The sequence below is a fragment of the Marmota flaviventris genome, chromosome 3 (genome assembly GCF_047511675.1).
Source record: "Marmota flaviventris isolate mMarFla1 chromosome 3, mMarFla1.hap1, whole genome shotgun sequence".
Taxonomy (NCBI): Eukaryota; Metazoa; Chordata; class Mammalia; order Rodentia; family Sciuridae; genus Marmota; species Marmota flaviventris.
Window position 1 is genome coordinate 15,424,338 of NC_092500.1, and position 18,268 is coordinate 15,442,605.

Consider the following 18,268-nt stretch of genomic DNA (forward strand, 5'->3'; position numbering starts at 1 on the left):
GGTCCTCTTTCCCCTAATCGTGTGTTGGCTGCTACCAGTAGGCTCAGTCTTCTTAACAGCTCAGGGACCGAGCTGGAAGCCCAGACTTTGTGGAGAGCAGGTGGATATGGGAGGGGACTAACCAGGGCTAACCCTGGTCCATCATGCTCAACTGTAAAGCTCACTGCAAGGTGAGGTGTCATCCAGAACTCCTTCTGCAAGAAAAACATGTTCCTTCATGTTTAGGAAGAAGGTGGATGAAGACAGTGGGTTGTAGCCTAAGAAGGCTGTTTTGCAGTCGGCCTTCCTCCTCATGCTGTCAAAGCCCACTCTGGTCCATGTCCCCTCAGACAAGTTGAAACTCGTCTGCAGCATATGGAAGATGCCTTCCCACCCAGCTTAGCAAACTGCTGCCATGTGTCAGGAGCTGGGAAGCAGCCATATTTTTTAAATTGGCAAAGAGCCCTAATATGGGCCTTCCAACTGTACTAGATTTGGAGAGTTAAGGACAATTTTGAGATAAGAAGTGGGAGGGGGTAGGGGTAAGAAACTGTGCAGGGGATGGTAGGTTGCAATATGAGATAGGACTTTGGGGTTGAAAAGACACTGAGTGCCCCAAGTCTCACCATCAAAAACATCTGCTCATAGCTCCACCTCCAGTTTCTTCCATGTGAAATTCTGTTTGGCCACACTGGACATGTGGACCTCTCTGATGCTGATCACCCACATCATTCTTGCCCTCAACCAATGCCACCTACACTGCCCTGGTTCCGTCTTTCACTGTCTCTCTCCCACCAGGTCATGCTCACCAACCTTCACCCCACCAGGCATTCCATCCATTTTCTTTGGTCACCTGCTCTTCCCTTTCCATGACTAACTCTAACCTTCTCCAAGACCCTCACACCACTACCCTCTAAGTCCCCTCCCCACAATAGATGGTGTCACCCCCTGTTTCTCAGGAAAGACAAACACAAAGGAAGACTATCACTGACCTTCTACCACCTACGTGGATCATCTTCTTTCTTCCTGAAAGAATCAAGGAGCAATCTCTCCTCTGTCCCAGGACTAAACTCCCTGTCCCACCCTCTCCTGCCTTTTAGGAACCTACACGGCCAACTGGCCCTTCCCTTCTATATTCAACTTTTTACTCTCTGCTGGATTATTCTCTCAGTATCTTAATGTATTTAAGGATGCTTTGCCTTAAAGAGTAAAATAAATAAAATAAAAACTCATTTCCTCAACTCTCTTCAAGCTACCACCATGTCTATCTACCACTTTACAGACATCTTCACAGAGTGTTCCAGACTCTTTTCCGGGGAGGGGATCAGGGATTGAACTCAGGGACACTCAGCCACTGAGCCACATCCCCAGCCCTATTTTGTATTTTATTTAGAGACAGGGTCTCACTGAGTTGCTTAGTGCCTCTCTTTTGCTGGGGCTGGCTTTGAACTCGTGTTCCTCCTGCCTCAACCTCCTGAGCTGCTGGGATGACAGGCGTGCACCTCTGTGCCTGGCAGTCCAGACTCTTTGTCACCTTTTCTTCACTCCCATTCACTCCTGGCCTTGCTCCTGTCCCTTAGCCTAAACAGCTGTCACCTGGGCAGCAAGCTCCATCAGTGGTGCAAACCCAGAGGACGCATTCTGGTCACCTTGCAAGGTCATCTTGGCAGCACACATCTCTAGTGCCCACATCTGCCTTTTGGACCCCCTAACTTCCCTTGGCATCTGTGACTCCTCACTCTACTGCTTCTCCCCGACACAGAGCTCATGGCCCTCTCCCTGGCCATTGTGTCTTCCAGATCTAGCCCTGGGCCCTCTTCTCATAAAGCCCTTTTCCTTCCCTGCTTAGTAATCTCTCTTTGCCCTCAGCTTCAGTCACTATCTACAACCACTTTCATGTGTGCAGCGCAGAGGTCTTTAGGACTCCAGGCCCACTGGGTATATGGCCTCTCTATTTACAAGTGCCAGAGTCAGGTCAAACTCCACATGTCCACAATAAATTCCTGATTTCCCCCTCAGACCTGTTTCTTTTCTCATGTTAAAAATCTACTTCCCATGAAGTTTTGTTTTTAACTTGTTTATTATGAGAAGTTCCAAACATACCCCAAGAAAGAATAACAAAACTCCAAGTACCCGTGACTCAGCTTCAAAAATTAGCAATATTTTGCCAGTTTTCTTTTTCAGAGTGTTTTAAGCAAGTTAATAATATCATTCACCCCCAGAAACTAAGTGTGCTTTTCAGAATCACAAGGTTTGAGCGTGGATGTGTGCACGCACACACATGAACATGCATGTAACACCTCCACACCATGAGAATGCTCAGCACGGTGAACGGTAATTCCTTAATATTGTCTAAAGCCTAGTCAGTATTCAGATTTCCCTTTTTCTCTCTAAGACATCTATTTGTTTGTTGGAATCAGGTCCAAACAAGGTCCATATATAGCATGCAAGATACAACATTGCTTCTTCAATTTCTTAAATCCTCTTTTTTCTATTTTATGTTGTTGATTCATTGGCGACACCATGTTACTTATTCCTTGGGGTGGCCCACTCTATGATATGGCTAATCTGTTCCTTATAGTGTCATTTAATCTATTTATGCATCCTGTGTGCTTCCCACTAGGTCTAAAGACTTGATTAAGTTCAATTTCAATTTTTTTTTAGGCAAGGAAACTTGGTAAGTGGCCCCTGGGATGTGAGTTGCATTGTATGATGAGGATTAAATGTCTTGGTTTTTTTCATTAAATGTGCTCATTTGGCCTCTTGTCCCATTACAAATATTTCAGGTTTTACCTCCAAGTTCCCTCTCAAACACTATTCACTTTCCTCCCTTTTCTGCCACATTCAAGCCACTATCATTGCTCACCTGGACTGTGACATTAGCTTCCTGAGTCCACCCTACCTCCTTCCCACCTCCACCCATCACACTGTGAAAGGTTTTTTTGCAAAACACATGCAGTGCTGATCAGTATTGATCCAAAGTCCTCAATACTTTCACATATTCTTGGAGGACATGAACCCAAATCCTTGCTACAGCCCCCAGACCCATCCTCTGGCCTTCTTAGCCCTCTGCCCACCTTCTCCTCCTCCTTCCTTCCCCTGGCCTTTGCCCCCTTCCCTCCTCTCTCCAGGGCCTTGGGGCTGGCCTTCTCTCTGCCGAGAGCACCTCTCCTGCTCAACTGCTGCGCCTCCATTGCACCTGCAACTGGATGTTACTTCTATAGGGAAACCTTCTATAGGGAAACGTTGAACTTGAGATCCTCCTGCCTCTGCGCCCAGGCACTGGGATCACAGGCGTGAGCCCCCACACCCAGCTCCCCTCCTTTCTCTTTCCCAGCTCTCCAGGCTCCTGTGCACCTCGCAGGGCTTTGCACCTGTGTCTGCTGGTAGCATGACTCTCTCCCTTAACAGCTTCCAGGGTTGACTGTGGTACTTCCAATCACCAACCTCCTCACATTCTCAGCTCCTCACTATCTCAAAATTCTCTACATTCTGCTACACATTTTTTAAAAATCCCTTTGGCTTCCGTGATGAAAATGGACTACAGGGAGGCAAAGGCAGAGAGCTCGGTTTGGATGTTCTGGCACAGCGTGGTGGCAGTGGAGATGGTGCGAGGCCAACAGGCTTTCTGATGAGCAAGCGGATGTGGTGCATGAGGACAGAATCAAGTGTGTCTTTCTGAAAGCAAAGGAAGCTAAGCCCCCCTGTGCCTTGCAGGGCGCCTGGTACACCGGAGGCATGAGTGTTGAGTACAGAGGGAGCTAAAGGACTGTGTGTGTCATAAAGGCCAAGTTCAGAAATGGTACCCATTGTCTGCACACTGGATCCAACTTCTAAGTGAGAAGACTTCTTAGAATGTTGGGCTGCTTTTGACAGGCCGAAAAGTTCTGGTGACAGTCCAATGGTGGGAGGGCTGCTTGCCCTTCTCCATCCATGATGTGTTGCAGGTGCTGACACGGGGCTGGAGCAGGGACTGGACCTTTGTCTGGGAGCAGACACTCAGCAGCAGGACTGTGGGTGGGCCTTTTGTTTCATGCAATCATTCGCTTTTATTAAGCTGATGAAAAGTGGGGAGGAAGTCAGCCCAGAAAAGATTCTACTTGGGAATTTGGAATTTGGGCCTGTAGTCTTTTAGGGGTCATCGAAACATTCAAGCTGCTTTGCTGTGGTGTCAGCCAGCAGTGAGGAGCTGTCTTCCCTGTCACCTGGTGTGAGGGATGCCTCCCTAAGCCCCAGGCTGGCCACTCCCTGCAGCTTCTGTTGAGGCTGTTACCCTGTCGTGGATGGCTCTCCCTCCTCCAGGGGGTTCACCTGCAGCCCACGCTTTCCTGAGCTCTCCTTCCTCCCCTCATCTCACCCCCTGGGCTGGGATTCCAGGGATGCACGTGGCTCCCTTGTCTGTGGTTCCCGCTATGGCCCCCCTCCTGCATCTTAACTCACACTGGCAGGTCCCTGTGTCACCTCCGATGGTGATGCTGTTACAACAACAGCAAAGTGTGATAACAGCAAGGACTTGTTAATGAGTGCACCATGCCAAGTGCTAAACACTTCACACCTCCCCTCGTTTAATCCTCACCTCAACCCCATGAAGTAGGCACTGCTGTTAGTGCCAACAGAGAGATGAGAACCCAGGCCCAGAGAAGCTATTCCATTCTCATTCGTCCAAGAAAATGTGGTAAGTGACAGAGCCAAGATTCAAGCCCAGGTCTGTCCGATTCATGATTGTTCTCCCTCTGCAATCTCAGATGGTGAAAATACCCACACCCGCCCCTCACAGGCGCCTGGGTTCTCCTCATCTCCAGAGTCATCTCCTGATTTTCACTGCTATTCCTTTAACACCTCAGGGTTGTCCTCAGTCTTTGCTCTTTTGATATCTTCTCCTCCTTGCCAATCAAACCACACACACACACACACACACACACACACACAGTCTTATGGTCAAATAATTGCTGTTAACAACCACTACACCAAGATCATATGAATGAGGTGAAAAACCTAAGTTTGAGAATGATATACCTTTCCTATAAATAAAAGTATACGATTCATGTATACCCTGTAATAGTGTCACTTGTCACCTGAAATTCAACATGTTCTCCGAGTTGGAAAGAAGCCGGGGTCTGAGTCAATGAGTTGGGAACGGCACCTCAGCCTGGCCAGGGTGGAATTAGAATGTCTAGAGCTGATGCTCATTTCCATCCAGACAGAGCACAGGGCCCAGCACACAGAAGGCACTCAGACAAGATGAGAAGTGAATATGTAAAACTGAAAAGTCAGCTATTGGACGGACCTCCAGCTTTTAAGTAACTTTATCTTCTTAATTTAATGTGACAGCCACTAGATTTATAAGTCAAAACTCACACTAGTGCCAGGTGCAGTGGCACATGTCTAATTCCAGCACTCAGGAGGCTGAGGCAGGAGGATCTAGAGTTCAAAGCCAACCTCAGCGATTTAATGAGGCCCTAAGCAACTTAGCAAGACTCTTTCTCAAAATAAAATATAAAAAGTGCTAGGGATGCGGTTCAGTGGTTAAGCACCTCTGGGTTCAATTCCTGGTACGGGGGGAAATATCAGTGGTAATTATTTAACTATGTAATATGTGTGTACATAGCACCTGCAATGAAATATTAGAAGCACGTGAAATTTTCTTATAATTGTATGTCTTACCAATCACTCAGAAGGTACATTTGTGATCCAAAGTGAAAATAGAGATTTAGCTGTTATCCAGTTCACTTTATCAACACACAAGAATGAATTCAACAACACAAAGCCTAAGTGACACACGTTTATACATAAATATGATTAGAAAGTTGAAATTCTGTCTTCACATAGAACTGTTGAATAATGCAGAAAAGGCTGAGAATAAAATTTGGCTATGATATCACCTGCAGGTGACTTTTGTGAGCCTATCGGTGTATCTGTTCCATTTGATGGAAAAAGCATCATTCCTACCATAATAAGAAAAGGCTGGACAATCTACAAACTCAAAATTTTAACTCATCAGAGAGCTCAAGTCACAACCATGTAGCCTGGAACTGTGAGGCCCCAGAACCACGGGGCTTGCTTCAGACTGAGACAGTCCAAGCAAAAGAGGATCCCACTGCTCTCCTCAGCTCCAAACTGGCTAACAGAAGCACCAAGTCTCAATAGAGTAACATAGGAGAGGCCCTGCGGCAGGAACATTGAGGAAATGAAAAGCCTAAGAAACAACTTCCAACCTAAGTGAAGGTGCCCCAGAGAAATTAGAAGCTGGTGGCACCCTGAAGGTAACCATAGCAACAACAAGGCCCAAACCCAGTGAACTTCGGAACAGACTGACTCCACTCCTTACAGTCAGAGCCTAGAAGAGGCATGCCCATTTCTAGGCACAGATACTATTAACCTCAGTGTCTACTCTCATAAACACTGTTCTGCAGGCAATCAAAAATGATAAGATACACACAAACATTGAGAAAAAGCACTTACTCTCAAGAGAAAGCAAGGAGCATAACCAGTCTGTTAAATGTGGAATTAAAATAGCGACTCTTCATATGATTCATAGTAACACGAATCTCATGGAAAAGATGAAACAGTAAGTGTGAACCCATGAGGGATTTCAGCTGAATGCAGGGATTATACAAAAGAGCCAAAAGAAATGTTAAATATGAAAGTAAAAACAAAATATGGTGACAGAGATGAGCAATACCTCAACAGTCCCTTTACACTGACATATCCAACTAAGGGAATCAGTGAATCTCCAGGAGGTGGTTAAAAATCATTCGATTCAAAGTCAAAGAGAGAAATCAATGAAAAAAGAAAAACAGAGCTTTCAAGAGTTGTGGGACCCTATCAAATGGTCTAATAGTCCTGTCTTTGAAATACCAGAAGGAGAACATAATGAAATGTCTTAAAGCACAGGTCCAAGAAGCTCAGAAAAGTCTAAGCAGAATTCACAACAAAACACTTAGCTACACCATTATAAAACAGCCAGAGAGAAATGACAAAAACAATCTTGAGGGTGGCCAAGGATAAAAGGCACCTTTCACACAGAGAAATACAGAAAGAGGTACAAAGGACAAACGTGCAAGTCAAAAACAATGGGATGCAATCTCTAAAATGTTGAAAATAACACACACACATTTGTCAATTCAGAATACTGTACACTGTGAAAGCATTTTTCAAAGATGAAAGAGAAATCAGTTATTTTTCAGACAAACACCAAAATAATTCCTTACCACCAGACTTGCAATGTTATTAGAAATGTTCAAGAAAATTCTGCAGGCAGAGGAATATGATATCACACAGCTAGTAATGTTTACCAAAGAAATGAAGTTCAAGACTCATTACAATGTAGATGGATATAAAAGATTGGCACCCATATCTTGACACTCTGAAAGATAACTACCTAAAGCAGAAGTAGTTACAATATTTTCTAAGTTTTTAGCATATATAGAAATGAAATGATAATAGCACAACAAATGCATGACAAAATGAGAATATACAGTTGGAAGATTCTTATACTACATGTGAGGCAATATAGTAGTATTTGAAGGTCTATTTAACTGAAGATATACAAGCCCTAAGCAACCATTAAAATTTTTTTAAAAGTATAAGTAACAAAACTGAATAGACACTTCACAGAAGAAATACAATTGATCAACAAATATATAAAATAATGTTCAACATCTCTAACAATAGAGAAATGCAAATCAAAACTACACCAAAATTTTATCCCACTCCAATCAGAATGGCAATTATGAAGAATACAATAACAATAAATACTGGTGAGGATGTGGGAAAAAGATACACTCATGCATTGCTGGTGGGACTTCAAATTGATACAACCACTCTGGAAAGCAGTATGGAGATTCCTCAGAAAACTTGGAGTGGAACCACCATTTGACCCAGCTATCCCACTCCTCAGTTTATAAACAACGAACTTAAAATCAACATACTACATACAGTGACCCAGCCCTAACCATGTTTATAGCAGTTCAATTCACAATAGCTAAACTATGGAACCAATATAGATGCCCTTCAACAGATGAATGGATAAAGAAATTGTGGTGTATATACACAATGGAATATTACTCAGCCATAAAGAAGAATGAAATTATGGTATTTGCTGATAAATGGATGGAACTCGAGAATATCGTGCTAAGCGATATAAGCCAATCCCAAAGAACTAAAGGCCAAATTTCTCTGATATGCAAATAATTCCTAATCCACAATAAGGAGGGGGCACTAGGGAAGAATAGAGGTACTTTGGATTTTACAAAGGAGGATGAAGGGAGGGGAGGGGGTATATGCATAGGAATGATAGCAGAATAAAATGAACATCATCACCCTACATGCTTAGGTGTAATTCTATATCCTGTACAGCCAGATAATGAGAAGTTATACTCCACTCATGTATGATGTATCAAAATGTATTCTTCTGTCATGTATAACTAATCAGATCAAATTTTTAAAAAGTATAAGTAACAAACCAACCATGGAGATAAACAGACTGATAAAACAGAATTAATCCTGGGCTGGGGTTGTGGCTCAGTGGTAGAGCACTCACCTAGTACAGGTGAGGCCCTGGGTTCGATCCTCAGCACCACATAAAGACAAATAAATGAAATAAATATATTGTATTCAACTACAATTAAAAAATAGATATTAAAAACAAAACAAAATTAACCCTAAACCAGACACAAAAAGAGGGGGAAAAAAGAACAAAATCCAATGAAGTTAATAGAAAACAATTAGCAAGATGGAAGACTCCATCCATATTATATTATGACACTAAATGTATAGGTCTAGATAGAGCAGCTAGAAAGGGAAGTTGTCAGATTGGATTTTTTTTAAAGGCAAGACCTCAGTCTATGCTGATTAAGAAATTTATTACAAATATGAGAGACAGTGACAGAGGAATAGGGTGGGAAAAGATGTCATGCAAACACTTAGTTTTTAAAAAAACTAGAGCATCTATGCTACTATCAAAGTGGACTTCTTTGGAAGAACTATTATTGCCAGGGATAAAAACAGACATTACATTTATGAAAAGGAGTCCATTTGTCAAGAAGGCATTACATCCCAACTTGTATATATGTAACAGTAAAGCTTCAAAATCAACTTTAAAATACATGATGCAAAAATGGATAGAAATGACAAATCCCAAAGTAAAGTTGGAGATGCCTTCAACAGAACAAATGTATAGAAAGTCATTAAAAACAAAGAAAAACTAAACATTATCAATTAACTTGACTTAGTTGATAATTTATAGAACACTTCACCAAATAACAGCAGAGTATGCAGCCGTTTCAAGTATGCATGGAAAAAAATCAATATAGACCACATTTCTGGAGATAAAACAAGCTTCACTAAATATCAAAGTATTGATATATCACATATTATATATCAATAATTAATATTGATATATTATATATGTAATCTAACCACAGGGAAATTAAACTACAACTCAATAACAGAAAGATACCTGAACAATTTCTAAATATTTAGAAGTCGAACATTCACTTCTAAATAACACATAGGTCAAAGAAAAAGCCACAGGAAAGCAGAAAATATTTTTAACTGAATTAAATTGAAACTACAACATATCAAAACTCGTGGGATGTCTCTAAACAAAGACTAATTACATCATTTGATGATTTTATAGGAAAGCAGAAATATTTGTAATCAATGATATAAGCTTTCACTTAAAGACATGAAAAAAGAGGAGCAAAACAAATCCTAAATCAATTAAAAATACAACAGAATTGAAAATAGACAGACTTTAAAAAACCAGAGAAACCAAAAGCTGTGCTTTTTTTTTTTTTTTTGAGAAGATCTGTTTATAACATTGATAAATCTCTAGGTATACTGATCAAGAAAAAGGAAAGGAGGGCTGGGGCTGGGGCTCAGAGGTAGAACGCTCGCCTTCCATGCATGAGGCACTGGGTTTGATTCTCAGCACCACATAAAAATAAAATAAAGATATTGCATCCACCAGTAACTAAAAGAATAAAGATTAAAAAAAAAGAAAAAGGAAAGGAGACATTAGGAATGAGAAAGGGGACAGATCCTACAGTTTTAAAAAGGATAATAAAGAAATAACAACTTTAAGCTCAAAAATTTAAAATTCTAGGTGAAATTCTACACTGACGCTTCCAGAAAAAAAGAAGGGAATATTTTTCAGATCATTTCATGAAGCCTGGAAAATCAATCCACCCAAATCAGAGAAAAGAATTAAAAGAAAAGAAATTTGAAGATGAACAACTTTCATGAACTTAGATATAAAATACTCAATAATTTATTAGCAAAATTCAGATCTAGCAATGTATCATCTATAAATCATGACCAATTAGATTTATCCTGGGGAAGAAAGGCTGCTACAATATTTGGAAATAAAACATAGTAAAATCTGCCACAATAGTAGGCTAAAGAAGAAAAACCATATGATGATCTTGAACCAAAAAAAAAAACTAACAAAATTCAAAATCCTTTCATGATAAATTCTCAACACACTAGGAATGGAAGGGAACTTTCTCGATGCGATAAAGGGCATCTGTAAACCCCTATACCTAGCATCATATTTTATAGTGAACGATGAATACTTTACCCCTAAAATCACAGAAAATGCAAAGATGTCAACTCTTGCCTAGAGGACCCAACCATTGTAATAACACAAAGAAGAGAAAGGTTATACAGATTGTAAATCAAGAAACAAAATGGTCTTGCTGGGCATAGTGGTGCATATTTGTAATCCCAGTACCTTGGGGGGCTAAGGCAAGAGGATTATAAATTCAAAGCCAACCTCAGCAGCTTACAGAGATCCTAAGCAACTTAATGAGACCTTGTCTTAAAATTAAAAATAAAAAGGGCAAGGGATGTTGCTCAGTGGTTAAGAACCCCTGGGTCTAGTCCCTGACACTAAAAAACAAACAAAATGATCTATGATCCTACATTACACATTTATACTCATAAAATTCCAAATAATCTACAAAAAGAGATATTAGAATAAGTAAATTTAATAAGATCTCATGACAGAATCAACACACAAAAATACAGTTTCTGTAAACTAGCAATTAACAGTTAGAAACTGAACTTTTAAAAAAGTATGATTTACAATAGCACCCAAAGCATGAACTACTTAGATACAAATTTATCAAAACACAAGCAAGATCTACATGCCAAAGCACTATAAAACACCAATGAAGGAAATAGAGAGGACTTGAATAATATGGAGGTATATACCATGCTCATGGATTGGAAGATTCAATGTCAATAAGATGTCAATTATTTCAAAATTTTTCTACAGAATTCTCAATCAGAATCCCACAAGATTTCTCAAGATTCTACAAAATTAATATGCCAAAGCATAGGATCAATTTTGACAGTGAGTAACAAAGTCTCACTACTTTAAGACTTACTATAAAACTATAGTAATCAAGCCAATGTGGTATTGGTGAAAGGAGGAGCAAATAAACAAATGAAACAGAACTGAGAGTTCAGAAATGAACCCAGAAATATATGGCAAATTAATTCTCCACAAAGCTACAAATCAATTCAATAGAAAAAACTACTTAATAGAAAACAGAATTTTCTATTAACCTTATAAACAAATAGTACTCATAGACAAATGGTGCTGACATATTTGGATCTTCATCTGCAAAAAACCAAAATTGAATCAAACCTTGACCCCTTACACTTCACATCATAGATAAAACTAAAAAATGAATCAAGATGGAAATGAGTGGTGCATGCTTGTAACCCCATCTATTACTCAGCCTAGCTAAGGAGAGGGGATCACTAGAGCCAAGGAGTACTAGACCAGTCTGGGCAACATGATGAGGCCCTGTCTCAAAATAAAAACAAAAACCAAAAACTTCTAGGGAGAAAATTATTGTGACTTTTCTTGGCAAAGAGTTATTAGACAATGCTGAAAGTGAAATCAATATTTTTTTTTGTACCAGAGATTAAACTCAGGGGGGCACTTGACCACTGAGTTATATCCCAGCCCTATTTTATATTTTAATTTAGAGACAGAGTCTCACTGTTGCTTAGTGCCTCACTTTTGCTGAGGCTGCCTTTGAACTCATGAACCTCCTGCCTCAGTCTCCTGAGCTGCTGGGATTACAGGCGTGCACCACTGAGCCTGGCAAAATTATTTTTGATAAATCAAAATTCATTTAAAAGTTCTGTTTATCAAATGATAATAAAATAAAAAATCAAAGATTAGGGGAAAATATTTTCATAACACATGTCTGCTAAAGAATTATATCGAGAATATATAAAGAACTGAATAAAATAAAACAACAACCCAATAACAAATAGGCAAAAGATTTGAACAGATATTTCACCAAAAGTAGACACATGGATGGCGAATAAGAATATAAAAAGCTGCGGGGCACGGTGGTGCACTTCTGTAATCCCAGTGGCTCAGGAGCCTGAGGCAGGAGGACATGAGCTCAAAGCCAGCCTTAGCAAAAGCGAGGCACTAAGCAGCTCAGGGAGTCCCTGTCTCTAAATGAAATACAGAATAGGGCTGGGGGTGTGGCTCAGTGGTCAAGTGCCCCTGAGTTCAGTCCCCAGTACCCACCCCCCCCCCCAAAAAAAGAATGTGAAAAGCTGTTCAATATCCTTAGTCACTGAGATAATGCAAAATTAATCACAATCAGATGCTACACAACTTTTAGGATAGCTAAAACAAACAAAATCCCAATAACACCAAGTGCTGTTGAGGACATTGAGCAACAGGGACCACTAACATTGCTTTGGAAAACAGTGGCAAGTTCCGAGAATGTCAAATATATATTCATTACACACCTTGGCAAAGGAAATGAAAGCTTTCACAAAAATCTGTATCATATTATGATACTTGTATATTTAGAGTCTTGAAAAACTAGAATCAACTTAAATGCCCTTCAACTGGTGAATGGAAACACGGTAGTACATCCATGCTGTGGAATACTAGTGAGCCCTTAAAAAGAACAAATTGCTGACACACACAACATGGGCTATGCTAAGTGAGAGAAGTCAGACTCAAAGGCTACTGTATGACTCCATTTATACAAATTTTTGGAAAAGGCAAAACTATAGAGACAGAAAGTTGAAGAGTGATTACTAGAGGCTGGCAGTGGGGAGAGGGATGGATTAAAGAAAATGAGGGATTTTTTTTTTAAAGTGAAGGAATTATTTTAATTTTGATCACATAGAGTAAAAGTAGTGACGAATGGTAATGAATGTATACCATTTAAATTCAAGTTAAATGAACAACAATTATAGGAGGCATATAGCAAAACTGGTTGACACATGTTCATTAAGTCTTACCTTTCGGAGTACATGACAGATCTAAGACAAAAGACACTGATACAGCAGAATAACTTAGTGACAATAAAATTGATCCAAAATGTGGCAAAAAAGGAAGTTGTTAAATCTTATTGATGTTGGATGTGGGTGCACATTAAACTCTTCTTTTCTGCATGTTTTAAATATATATATTTTGTACCTTAGAAACTTGAGTTTCTGGGCCTGGGGTTATAGACTGCTTGCCTAGCATGTGTCTTGGGTTCACACTCCCCAGCACCACAGGAAAAGAAAAGAAAAAGAAAAAGCTAAGTTTCTTCTTCTTAAGTATCAGTGGAACACTCACTAAATCCAGTCATATATTAGACAATAAAAAAAAAAATCTAAATAAAGTCCCAAGAAGAAATAGTTTGGGCAATTGTCTCTAATTAAAAAGTAATAAAAAAGATGATTATGAATCATATAACCAGAAAACAATAGCCCTCAGCACTTTGATATTTTAGAATACCCTTTTAAATTCTTGATAAAAACATGAGATTTTAAAGTGCCTAGAAAATAGTAATATTAAAATATTACACACCAAAACCTAGGAGCTATAACTAAGATATTGCTCAAAGAAAAATCTAAGCCTGAAATACTCATTAATAATCAGGAATGAAAGAAAATAAACGAATCTAGTATCTATTTTTGGGTTAATTCTGTTGTTTTTTTACAAAACCCAAGCACCAAACACATAGGTGGAACTCAATAAATATTTGTTGAATAAATGAATAACAGTGAACTTAAGGAAAGTAAAAGGAATAAGTTAATAAAATAAAGGAGAAATTAATATATGAGAAAACAGAAAAAAATAATAGAACCAATAAAAGACCTAGAGTTTATTTCTTGACAAAAACTTACACAAATAACAAAAAAAAAGGCAGAAGGTACAACTTCAGAAACTAAAAGAAAACATAATAAAGCAGAAAGTCAATCAGCATACAAATACAAGCCCATTTGGTTCAGTGATAAGCAAATAAATTTAAACATCTGGAAAAAAATGGAAAATTTTCTAGGAAAATTTGCCAAAACCTAGAGAAGATAGAAAATCTAAACTGACCAGTTTCTAAAGAAAAGGCAGAAAAAAGTTAAAGATCTGCCACCATAAAACATCAGGCATAGATGCTTTCAAAGGAGAATTAATTCAATATATTCTTCAAGTGCAAATAATTACAACACTTTGTAAACTGTTTAGAACTTAGGAAAAAAAACAGGGAAGCTTTTTTTATGATTCCTTTTATGAAATAAGTGTAACATTTATAGCAACATCTGACAAAGATTAAATACCCAACAAAAACTGCAAATCAATCTCACCTAGGTCTTTTGATGAATAAGACCCAAATAAAACATTAGCAAATTAAATCCTGCAGTGCCTCTTAAAAACAATAAAATGCTATGACTAAGTAGGTCTGTTTTGTAGGAATGCAAGAATGGTTTCATATTGAGAAATGGACAGTATGATCATCTCTGTAGATGATGAGAAAGCATTGGATAATAGATAACAACTCTCCTTCATAGAAATTTTTAATGAATTAAAATGCTAATTTTTTAAAGTGCTAAAATTTGTCAATTGTCAAATCAACTTTGTGCTGAGTGGAGAAATACTAGATGTACTGTCATTGAAGTCAAGGACTTCAACATGTTCTTGAGGTAGAAGCCAACATAATTAGACAAGGGAAATAAATAAGGGGTATAAAAATTAGAAAGACAGATATAAAATTGTCTTTATTTGTAGATAATATGATTTGAAACCTGAAAAATCCAAGAGAATTTTTTAAAAAGGTATGCAACGGTAAGATAATTTAGTTTGGTTAGGCCAAATATACAGCTATCAATAGCTTTCACATATAAATATGTTTTAAAAATATGTAAAAAACCACTAGTCACACGAGACATGAAGGAAAAGATTGTAATAGCAATAGTACCAATGCCAGACACTCTGGCACATGCCTATGATCTCCATGACTCAGGAGGCTGAGGCAAGAGGATTCCAAGTTCCAGGCCAGTGTGGGTGGCTTGGCAAGGCCCTGTCTCAAGATAAAATAGAATAAAAAGGGATAGGTATATAGTTCAGTGGTAGAGTGTCCCTGGGTTCAATCTCCAGTACTGGAAAAAAGAAAAAGCAACAAAAAAATGACATAGCTAAGAATAAATCTGTTTGGAAATATAGGATATTTATATGAAAAATATTTACGACATTCCTGAGGGCCACAAAAGGAGGTCACAATAAATGGAAAAGTAAACTGTGACTAAGTTAGAAGTTTTCAGTTTCACAAAGATAAAAATCTCCCTAAACTGATTTATACATGTAGTACAATCTCCTGTGTGTATACACAGTGTATACGTGCTTATTGTATGTATGTAGATAAGTAGTATATATTTAAATCAATAAGCCAACGCTAAAACAGCTCGTACTGGAAAATAAAATGTGACCGTAACAGGAAAATTCTCAAAAAAGAAAGTAAGATGAGGAGCTAGCCCTACTAGATTTAGAATACGTTTTTAAAAGTACAGAACTTAAAACAAGTGATCCTGGAACATGGATAGAAATATCAGTAATATAGGATAAGAGGTTTAGAAATAGCCCCAAGTACATACAAAATTTACTATATGATAAAGGAAGCATCTCAAATAAGTAAAGAAAAAAATCTGAATAATTAATGGAGAGAGCTACAGAAAAAATGTGAACTTGGGATTTCATATCTTATACCAGGATGCATTCTAAATTGAGCAAAAAAAGAAAGAAAAAGAAAACATTAAACCATAAAAGGATTGAGACAGGCCATGGAGAAATTATTTCACAAATGGAGCAGGAAAGACTTTTTAAACTATGACACAAAATCCAGATACTATAAAAACAACCCATAAACTCAAAATAATATAAACATAAATATATTTTTTCATATGGTACAAGGTGGGACTATTTGGGATTCTTTATCACATATAAGTGGTTAACATCCATAATAAATAAAGAGCTCCTAAATCAATATAAAAAACATCTGTCACAAAATAGGAAGTAGATAAGACCAGCGTTCACAGGAAAGAAAATATAAATAGCTCATAGATAAGAAGAGATACTCAAGAGAAATGAAAATCAAAACTTCACTAAGAAAAGTATCAGTCACATGTCCTTTGAACCAGGAACTTGGCCCTCTAGGAATATATACCCCACGCAGAGAAATGAATAATGGCTCCCAAATACATGTCCACCCAGAACCAGTGAAGGTGAACTTATTTGGAAAAGGCCTTTGCAGATGCAATTTATTTAAGGCTTTCCAGTTGATATCAGTCCAGATTAAGCCATTGGGCCCTAAATCCAGTGACAAGTGTCTCTGCAGAGACAAAATGAATAGAATACATTTATGTTGTTTTAAACCACTCAGCTTGAGGTACTTTATTACAGCATCCACTGGAAATAAAAACACTCCACTGTGAAAAGAAGGTAGGTACAATGTCATTCCTCACAACATTGCCTGTGGTCTATGAGACTGGAAACATCTAGAGAACCAATTAAATTCAATATGGCGGAAGCATGTACAGTTGCAGAAAAGAAAAAAAGCACTTTATAAACTGATGTGGAATAATTCTCTCTGAAACAGTCCCAACAAGAAACAGATGCCCCTCAAAATGGGAGGACTTATTTACAAGAGACAAGTCCTAGAGGTGTGGTCAGGTATAGGGGGACTCTTGCAACCTGGAGCAAGGAGCAGCTGGGTTCTCACCAACCCCTGGGTCCAAAAGATGACGTGGAAGAGAGACTGCCTGAAAGGGAGTAAAGTTCTGGGGAAGGACATGGCCAGTAGAGGCAACCTCACGGGGAGAGGGCCAAAGAATCTCCTGACTTCTTTGTCCTTCCCTCCCTGAGAGGAGCCCATGGGGCAGTCCAAGTGGTCAGCATCCCAGGCAGAGGGCAGCATGGAGTGTGATGGGTAATGAATCTATGGGGCCCCTGTAAGCTGTCCAGCATACTTTCCAAGCTGAGGTTATTTTGTTTTATAACAAGGCACGCAACAGTCTGTGCAGTGTTACCAAAAAAGAAAAATATAGCATGCGTTGGTTACATGAGCATAGCAGGTTAGGATGGATCCCCCAAGATGATGATTGGCTTTGATGCTCTAGGGAGTGATGGGGTTGTCTGGGAACAGGAGGAGGCAGGGGAGAGACTTTTCACTGTATACCAAACTCTTACCTTTGGAATTCTGAACCACACAAATGGTTCAAATATAAACATTATGTTCAAAAATATGAACTTTAATTTTCAAAAGTTCAGTGTTAATGATCTTGCCAGGGGACAGTACATGATTTTAATCAATAAAAGAGAAGCAGAAGTAATCAGTGCCAGGGATCCTCCACAAGGGGAGACGAGAACACGTGTGCCCACCTGTCGGGTAACGCCTGCAGCACAGTGGGCATCAGCACCCCGGAGATAGCTTTGTAGAGGATGGAGTCGCACACGCCGACGATGTTCACCACCGTGGAGGAGCCCAGCACGGGCAGCATGTGGGGTGGCATTCCTTGCCAAAAGTGCAGAAGGAAACTTTGAACCTGTATCGACCCAGAGAGAAAACCATGGGTTTAGATGGGGCTGTCTGGGAGAGCCCTGGGACTCTGCCAAGGCAGCCCAGTCTGCAGCGCTGTCATCTACCTCCCCTGCAGCAGCCTGGTGTGATGTAGGGAGCCCCTCCCGCCCCAGGCCATCCCTGCGCATGTGTGTGGCATCTGCACTACTGGACAGACAGCCTGAGGTCTCCTCTGCCCCGAAGAGGGAAGCACATTAACCCACTGGCCCTTTGGACCTTCTAATGCTTTTCAATGTCTGAGAAGTGTTTAAGGAAGGGAGGGTGGGGTATTGGTTTTAAAAAGGTCACATCATGAATACTCCTTATTCTTGAGACCACTGCTTCAGGGGGGAGAGGGGGGGAGGGAAAGATGTGGGAGTTGCAGGTACTGGGAGTGTAGCCAAAGGGAAGAGAGTAAGGGC

At 39.5% G+C, this 18,268-nt stretch overlaps 1 protein-coding gene across 2 annotated transcripts in view; it reads right to left on the bottom strand.

Moving 5' to 3' along the window:
- Rfx4 (regulatory factor X4) overlaps window positions 1-18,268 on the bottom strand; it is a 143,385-nt gene that overhangs the window by 43,567 nt on the left and 81,550 nt on the right. For both annotated transcript variants that reach the window (XM_027927825.3, XM_027927838.2), the window contains one exon: window positions 17,669-17,832. In XM_027927825.3, the coding sequence (XP_027783626.1) occupies window positions 17,669-17,832 (164 nt within the window). The remainder of the gene's footprint in view (window positions 1-17,668; window positions 17,833-18,268) is intronic.